The sequence below is a fragment of the Salvia splendens genome, chromosome 8 (genome assembly GCF_004379255.2).
Source record: "Salvia splendens isolate huo1 chromosome 8, SspV2, whole genome shotgun sequence".
In the NCBI taxonomy this organism is placed as follows: Eukaryota; Viridiplantae; Streptophyta; class Magnoliopsida; order Lamiales; family Lamiaceae; genus Salvia; species Salvia splendens.
The window spans coordinates 3642333-3650366 of NC_056039.1; the positions used below are offsets into that span (position 1 = coordinate 3642333).

Consider the following 8034-nt stretch of genomic DNA (forward strand, 5'->3'; position numbering starts at 1 on the left):
AAAATTTCGGTTTTTCGGTTTGATTCGGTTCGGGCGAAAAAAAACCGATTAGCCGAATTTATTTAATTATTTAATTATATATATGTTACTATTATTTATTTTATTGTGGAATGTTGATTGCATATTTGTATTTGTTGGTTGATGCCTTTGATGGATTATGGATATTATCAATTTTATCATGTTATGTTTTGTAGGTTGAAAATTTCTAAGTTTCTGTACTGTTTTCTTTCTCTCCAGATTTTCGCTTTTTTAATTCGGTTTTCGGTTTAAAGTTTTTCGATTTTTTAGTTTTTTTCAGTTTTTTTTATAATTTCGGTTTTTCGGTTTAGTTCGGGTTTTTAAGTTCGGTTTTTGATTTTTCGGTTTTCGGTTTTCGGTTTCGGTTCGATTTTAGTTTTAGGCGAAATTCGGTTTTTCGGGTTCGGTTCGGTTAGGGCAAAAACCGAACCGAAACCCGAATGCACACCCCTAGGAACGAATGAGATATTTAATAAGACCCGACCTTATTCTCGATATCTTCAAATAGAGGGAATCCGATACATGACAAATATAAAATCCCGAAACATCTAATACCCACTATCCGTTTGGACACTCCTATCTTTCCCGTTGTAATCAACTATGTATTAGTGTTAGATGTGTTAATCGAGTATCTCAACAGAAATACGTAAACAACGTAATTTTCAATTTATTTTACCAAGATTTGTAGATATATTAAGCGAAGGTGAAATCACGCGTCGGGTTGGAGCGTCAAGCCCCACAAAACTTCCCATTTTCTGGGAATTTTAAAAGTGCAAAACCTCATTCAAAAAGTGCAAAACCTCATTCAAAAAGTGCAAAACCTCCATTCATTGCCATGGCCGCCGCCGCGACTTTCCTCCTCCGCCACCGCCAATCCCTCCTCCGTTCTCCTAAACTCGCTCGCTCGAGCCACTCCCTACCCGATCCCCCGAAGAAAATCGGCAGCCCTCTCGCCCACCAACTCCAGCAATCAAAATGGCTCGCCCGTTTCCCCCATTCCATCTCTCGCAAATGCAAGGACTTCGAATTCTCCTCTCCCAGCGCCATATCCTCCAATCGGACTTCCTCTCCGCCGAGATTCGGGTTTGTCAGCTGGTATTTGGGCATGGTCAAAACCCGACCCGTCGCGACCAAAACCGTCACGGCTGCTCTCATCTACACCGCCGCCGATTTGTCGTCTCAGGTAAACCTGTATGAAATCAAATGAATTTGAAGATTTAGTGTTGTTTTTGCCTTGTTTGTTGCTGATAATTTTGTTGCGTTCAGACGATTGTGTCGATTGTGGGGGGAAGTGGAGAGGGGTATGATTTGGCGAAGACTCTGAGAATGGCTGGGTATGGAATGCTGATAGTGGGGCCTTCTTTGCATTTTTGGTTCAATTTCGTGTCGCGAGTGTTTCCGAAGCGTGATCTTTTGTCGACGTTTGCGAAAATGGCGTTGGGGCAGACTGTGTATGGCCCTACTGTCACTGCTTTGTTCTTCTCTGTTAATGCTGGTTTACAAGGTGAAACCTTTTCTGAATCAATCCTACTACTTTTTATACAAATGTCAGTTTAATTATCAATTTTAGGCGTTTTATCACGAAGTAGGAATTGCTTGTTCCTCAATAGTTGAATTTGATGATAAATCATTTGAAAATGATAATTATTCATTGCTCAAAAGTTATTACTGTATATGTTAATTGAAAGTGTGATCATGTGCTATCTTGACATTTAATCAGCAGTTGCTACTGCTATTTTGCTTCAGTAAAACTTGTTTCCTGGATACTCTTTGGATTCGAAAGTACAGTTCTATGATTCTGTATGCATCATATGTCGATTTGACTCCCATCTGCATCATATGGTTACATTACATGATGGGATGAACATACCTTCCTTGCAAGAGATGGCTTGTTTGAGCTGATATACAAGGACAGCTTCTAATGAGTTCTTCCACTTTGGTGTTGTGATTCGCAGGCGAGAGTGGATCCGAGATTGTTGCTAGGTTGAAACGCGATATGGCCCCCACGTTACTTAGAGGTGTGATGTACTGGCCGATATGTGATTTCATCACATTCAAATTTGTGCCTGTTCATTTACAGGTGTGAGCTGTTGCTTTCTCTTTGCTTGAATCCATCTTTCAATGTTCGCTAAATGCTGTGTATCTCCCTCTCTCTGGCAGCCTCTGGTGACCAACTCATTCTCGTATCTGTGGACAATCTACCTGACCTATAGGGCAGGTTTAGAAAAAGTCGACGAGGTGGGAGTTTGACTACTAGATCCATGTCAATGCCTCATCTCCATTGATTCCCAGGCGGCAGCTTGGTTACCTCGGCCCATACATTGCCAGGCATGACCAGAGAAGAAGCGAAAGGGTTTCGTCGTTCACGCAGTGGAGACGGGAGAATCTGGTGAATTGATAGTTTTTGTCCTTTTTAGGCAGAGACTATTGATGAAGATTTAGTTTCTTCTGCTTGGAAATGGGACTATTTCTTTGCCTCGGTTATTTTTGTTGTCTCAATCATATTAATAGTATATTAAATTCTCAGCAACTGATTTTTTTTAAACAATGTAATTAGTTTGTTATTATTTCAATTCTGAACGTTGTAAGATGATTATTATGTACGTCGAAACACTTCCGCACAAGCCTTTATGATTCTGCAAACACTGTTAAGAGTTAAGTCTACCCAAAATAGAATATATTTTCATTAATAAGCATCAAGATCAAGATTCTTTATCCTTATAATTCCTCAAATGTACTCAAAATAGAATGTATTTTAATTAATTAACATCAAGATTCTGGTTATTGGGAATGTATTTTCAATAAAGAGTAGTATGTCATTAGATATGATGTAATCGAAACTGAATTTCAGCACAGCATGTATCCAAAAGCAACTTGTGACAGCAAATGACAGTGAGAAGAGAAGAGAAGAGAAGATGAGACAAAATAGACATTTATATATACAATAAATGACATGAACAAAGTCAATACATGTCTGCTAGCAACTTTAAACATTTCCAAATTAGGATGAAAAAAAATGACGATCTCTCAACTCTTAGAGACTCTATCAGATGTGTAAAATCACTGTATAAACACTCTCCTCTTCCTACAACTAAAGCTGAAAACACCACTAACTTCATCGCAAATCCACAGCTCGTTTTCGCCTCTGAGTTTTCGTCAAATTTGAGTCAAATAGTATAGAAACTCACTTGATTTGATTTGTCGAATGAGTTGCTCCCGAATCGCAGAGCTTATTGTAAGCCATGGTTGCATAACTTCTCAAGCTGCGTGGACCAATTTTCCCCGATTACGGATGGATTCGACTGCATGGCTACCCGAAAATCCAACACACTTGCATTATACGGTTGCATTCTCCTCTTTCCATTTGAATGTCTCGCTAGAGTGAGAGGATCCACGCCTCGTGATCCAGCAACACCTATACATTGTGAAATCATTTTCTTCAGATACACATCTAGACCTTTATTCAACAGGTTAGCGCCGTCTAGTGTAATTCCAACTCCCTCCGATGCCAACTTCTTCTGCAAACGACGCCCCAATGATCTTGTATCGGGCAATTCACCATTGGTTTGACAAGACGGGCAAGAATGGGACGCTTTGCAGACACCACCCAAGTCGAGTGAAACACCAAGAGGAGCAGTGATAGAACTCCATCTGTGAGGAACGGGGATCATGGCACGCTGTTCGACCTCCTCCCCATCTTCAACTGATGCAGCGGCTGTTGGAGGCCTGCCGGAGAGAGTCTGCAACTCTGCTGCACTTTGCTGCTCTTGTATCCTCGAAACAGTTTCTTCATACGTGAGACTAGGACTCTTGCCCAACGGGCCAAGAGGGCTAGGGCGATCACGAAACTTGCGATTGATCGGAGACCTGCATTTGCGAGGAGAGTGAGGGAATGCGTCTCCATAAATAGATTGAAGATGATTCTTCGGGTGGCCATTGGCAACTTTGACACCAAGGGCGTCAACTTTTCGAGCTTTTTGAGGCGGGGTTTTAGCCTGACAAGCATTCTGGATGATGGATCGGATGAGACGATTATGAATGGGGAGATTCTCCCTCCCAATCGTCTCTATGCAGCTCTTATCAAAGTCAGCCTTGCTCAGCTTCGAACACAGAAATCTCTGCAGCTGATCGAAGTAGGTCTGGCCTCTTTGGTGCCCGATCTTTTCAAAAAGAAGCTCTTTCAGCTGTATTGTGTCGATTCGATTAACATGACTGCTGGCCACCATTTTCATTCCAAACCCTGCTCAACATCCAAGATCCCAGTAAGTACTCTAGTAATTATGCATAACACTACCAATCCCCACCAAATATTTGACATTAATCAAACAATAATCACCAATTAGAGCTCTTCTTCTGCTCTAGAATCTAAATACTTAAGCAAAAATGACACATGGATACAGATCAGCACAATTGAAGTTCATCAACACTTTTTTTATTTGAAACACCATCTCTACCACCCCATAAAAAAGATTCAATTTTTATTATTACCACCACAAAATTGCACTCAATTTTCACAATTATCATACGATGAACTCAGCAGATTATCAACTTCAGAAAAATAGGGGGAAAATAAGTATATATCCCAAATTGCATAATTAGATCAAACCCATTCGACATAATTGCGAAAAAAACAAAACCCAGAAATTGAATGCGTCAGTCAAGCGAAAAAGGGTACTGAAACCCAAATTACGAGCGACTCCGATCAAAATCGGAAAGCCCACTTCGCGATTCTCCAAATAAATAAAATCGCAGTTGCTGAAAATCAAATTCGAGTGGAAACAGAAGTAGAAAGCGAGAAATTGCCTGGTTTTAGGAATTAGGAGTGTAGAAGTCGACGAGAGTAGGAGTTCGCGAGCAGCGTGGAGTTTTTCTTTTCCTTTTTTTGTTTATTTATTTACTTTTCGAAGGGGTTTATTCTTGTCTCCCCCAAATTGATCAGATGGTTTGAGAGTGTAATTCCTAAAATAAAATAAAATAAAATAAAAATAAGCAAAATACAACCGATATTCTAGGAAATTAGTTGGCACGTGCGTCTATTTAGCACTTAGATGTAATATCAGTTAGAGTCAACTTTGTCAACGCACTTAGTTTCATGTACTAGTACTATGGCTTTTGGAACACTAGTACTTCTTGCTTCCTCCATCATTTCATACTATCTCACTCTAAATTGAACATTTCTATTTCTGATAGGAGTGTTTATATAATGTTGTTTTGTGATAGAAAGAATAAAGTAAGACAGGGGAAAAAATAGAAATAGTGATATTTTTATATGTAGAAATGTGTCATTTAGAGTGAGACATTTCAAAAGGAAAATGTGTCACTTGAAGTGGGACGACTGAAGTATATAAGACTTTCATTTATCTGACTTCCATCAAAATATTAGTAGTAAATAGTACTAAAAGTATTTTCAATCATTTATACTAAACTCAAACCTATTTTAGTGTAAAAGTCACATAAAAGATTATTTTACTCCAACCATTCACAAGGAATGGAGGGAATACCTATTCTTCTATTCACAAAATTTGAAAGGTTTTGGTTTAGTGTAAATCTAAAAATAGATACTTTACTCAAAAATAAAAAATTAAATTGGTTTTGGATTACCATTGAAGCTAATTCTTATCTCATTTTAAGTTTTAGTCTACCATGAAATGGTCTAACTCACAAAACATGGACTACACAATTTCTTTCATATTCTTTGTAACTCTAATTTACAGAAACGTGAGTATAAAAAGTTAGTTAAGAATTGATGTATGCAACCGTAGTTAGGACGAGAATAAGTTGTCCCCGTCGTTGCTAGAAGTTTGTTTATTCACTTATGCAACAACGATAAAAACGGCATAGAGTTTCAGTTGTCAAACAATTGTATGATTATTTACTTATACATGCGTTTGTTATACTAAGAGTTCAATTATAGTGCGTGTCCATAGGAAAGTGCTCGACTGAGTTCGTGAGCTTGCCTTTCTGAGTGAGCCGACAAGGAATTTGTTTATAATGTAGAAAAAAGTTTATTTTAGAGTGAATGTGAGCAATATATTGACATATTATTACAAAATTTCTAGAAAAATTATGAATTTTACTTATAAAATAAATTTTAAATTAAAGCGACGGGAGGAACAATCGTGGTGTTTTTATAAAGGAAAAGATAGGTATACAAGGAGTTGGCAATCCAACCAAATGAAAACCAGATCACATACTCTATTTATTCATCAACTAAAGGGGAAAAAGTAGAAGGGTTCTACAAAGACTTAGAGGAAAAATAGATAACACGCCTCAATTGCCAGTTGAGGCGTTTGCTTCCGTACCTACTGTCTGCACCCGCTCAATTGCTCGGTATGGTGGGGCGCTACCAAACTTCAGTATGTATGCAGTTTCATAAGCCGCGTGTAATGGCTGCATTACTTGAGCATTGAGATAAGTATCACAAGAGAAACACCAGACCGATAGATCACTGAGTCAACAAAGGGCAATCAGTACAGGGAACAAGCAGACCAATAGACGAAAAACAGTTCCCACGTAGGGAAGAGAATCTCAGAAGTAGTGAAAAACCTGTAGCTCAAAGCCAAGTTATGATTTGTCTGTTGATAGTGCTCTAGCATGTGCTTGTTCACAAATCGGCTACAGAGAACATCCTTGCAGCATAAGCATAGCCAGTTCTCGTTTGGATGCTGACACCTTTGTATCATTATTCAATCGAGTCAGTTTTTGCAGAAGCAGATATTGGCCAAATAACATTAAGGAAGAATATTTGCATCATGGTTAACTCTTAAATCAAAGTAATTACACTGAAACGATCAACTTCAAATGGACAGTCACATGTACTACGTCCCTACGCATGAATTAGCAAGCATATATCCTACACATCATATGGCCAAAACTTAGTTTTGCATCAAGATCACAGTGCAGATTCAGAATCTTGATGTGGTTTGGTGTTTATGTTTAAAGGCATACTTATATCAACTCAAGACTGAAGTTTAGCTTGACCTCTTAAAGATATTCCCCATCATCTTATCTCCTATCATGATCCATCATGAAAACAGTTAAAGGAAACTGCAGCCAACAACATTCCGCACCTCATAACTTTCCTTCGAATTCGAACTACCTACCATCACAAACATTTTCCGACATCTGCGTTTGCAACAGAACGACTGAGAATCCAACAAACTTGCTTCTCTTAAAGCCTAGTTTACTTTCGTTCACAAAGTTAGAGACACGCAGAAATATTCAACAAACTATGATTGCTGTACAAGTACAACCATGGAACGGTCAAAAAATTGTTTGATTACTTGCATTATTAAAATATTTGTCTTTAGAGAGTATAAACAGTTAGTTATGATCACTACGCATTTGCAACATTAGTTGAACACAAAACGAAACAATAATATCAACAAATTGGTCAAATTGGGGGTTTAGGGTTCATAGTTTAGAGACATTTAAAAGGAAGCCCTGTATAGCATGATTCAGTTCATAATCTAACAAAAAAATACTAAGTATCTGATATGGATTGATTAGGGTTTAAGAAAGTAGACCTGTGGCATGGAGTGTCGGGGGTTGGAATGTGTAGGAGATCGGACGACAGGGAAGCGAGATGGTCACAGTGAATTCGTGCCTCCACCCACCCAGATTCCGATCCGTCCAATAAGAACCCATCGTCTAATTCAACCATCATCACAGAGGAAGACGATGAAGATGAGCTCTGCTGCGCCATCGATTCACTTCAGCTTCTATTTTCCAATTTGAATTCTAAGGATAAAATAATAGGTCAATTATTAATCGTATACAGAAATGAGTACCTTATGAGAGAACACCTGTATTTGCTGCACTTTCATTTACACGTTGGTTATCAAATTTTAATATATTAAAAAATAATACTCCACATGATCTTTTTTATTTTATAAAACTCTTAAAAAATTAAATTTGGATTTGTTCATTTTCTTTATAAATTTAGTTCAAAGGCAAATAAGAAATCCAACTTTAACTTTTATATAAATTTTACTACTTAAAAATATGAATAATACT

General features: G+C 38.1%; 3 protein-coding genes across 3 annotated transcripts; 1 reads left to right on the plus strand and 2 right to left on the minus strand.

Moving 5' to 3' along the window:
* The first annotated feature begins 830 nt into the window (after positions 1-830).
* Positions 831-2708, plus strand: LOC121743629 (PXMP2/4 family protein 4-like). The gene is made up of 4 exons (XM_042136960.1): positions 831-1201; positions 1285-1522; positions 1974-2098; positions 2179-2708. Exons 1-4 carry the CDS (start codon positions 854-856, stop codon positions 2266-2268), a joined length of 801 nt encoding a protein of 266 aa, XP_041992894.1. The 5' UTR covers positions 831-853; the 3' UTR covers positions 2269-2708.
* Positions 2709-2934: 226 nt separating this feature from the next.
* LOC121745641 lies at positions 2935-4948 on the minus strand. The gene is made up of 2 exons (XM_042139626.1): positions 4822-4948; positions 2935-4258 (listed from the first exon to the last, which is right to left on the minus strand). The coding sequence occupies exon 2, from the start codon at positions 4248-4250 to the stop codon at positions 3249-3251; it is 1002 nt and encodes a 333-aa protein (XP_041995560.1). The 5' UTR covers positions 4251-4258; positions 4822-4948; the 3' UTR covers positions 2935-3248.
* A 1180-nt stretch (positions 4949-6128) lies between these two features.
* On the minus strand, positions 6129-7791 carry LOC121743564 (histone deacetylase 6-like). Its single transcript, XM_042136891.1, has 3 exons — positions 7545-7791; positions 6565-6690; positions 6129-6466 (listed from the first exon to the last, which is right to left on the minus strand). Exons 1-3 carry the CDS (start codon positions 7721-7723, stop codon positions 6289-6291), a joined length of 483 nt encoding a protein of 160 aa, XP_041992825.1. The 5' UTR covers positions 7724-7791; the 3' UTR covers positions 6129-6288.
* Positions 7792-8034: the final 243 nt, after the last annotated feature.

What these genes read in the sequence shown, in the direction of transcription:
- LOC121743629 (XM_042136960.1), top strand. Translation starts at nt 854, where the DNA reads ATGGCCGCCGCCGCGACTTTCCTCCTCCGCCACCGCCAATCCCTCCTC. An exon ending in TGTTAATGCTGGTTTACAAG is followed by an intron (nt 1,523 to 1,973) that starts GTGAAACCTTTT and finishes TGTGATTCGCAG; the next exon opens with GCGAGAGTGGATCCGAGATT. An exon ending in TTGTGCCTGTTCATTTACAG is followed by an intron (nt 2,099 to 2,178) that starts GTGTGAGCTGTT and finishes TCTCTCTGGCAG; the next exon opens with CCTCTGGTGACCAACTCATT.
- LOC121745641 (XM_042139626.1), bottom strand. Translation starts at nt 4,250, where the DNA reads ATGAAAATGGTGGCCAGCAGTCATGTTAATCGAATCGACACAATACAG.
- LOC121743564 (XM_042136891.1), bottom strand. Translation starts at nt 7,723, where the DNA reads ATGGCGCAGCAGAGCTCATCTTCATCGTCTTCCTCTGTGATGATGGTT. An exon ending in CCCGACACTCCATGCCACAG is followed by an intron (nt 6,691 to 7,544) that starts GTCTACTTTCTT and finishes AATGATACAAAG; the next exon opens with GTGTCAGCATCCAAACGAGA. An exon ending in AACTTGGCTTTGAGCTACAG is followed by an intron (nt 6,467 to 6,564) that starts GTTTTTCACTAC and finishes TTGTTGACTCAG; the next exon opens with TGATCTATCGGTCTGGTGTT.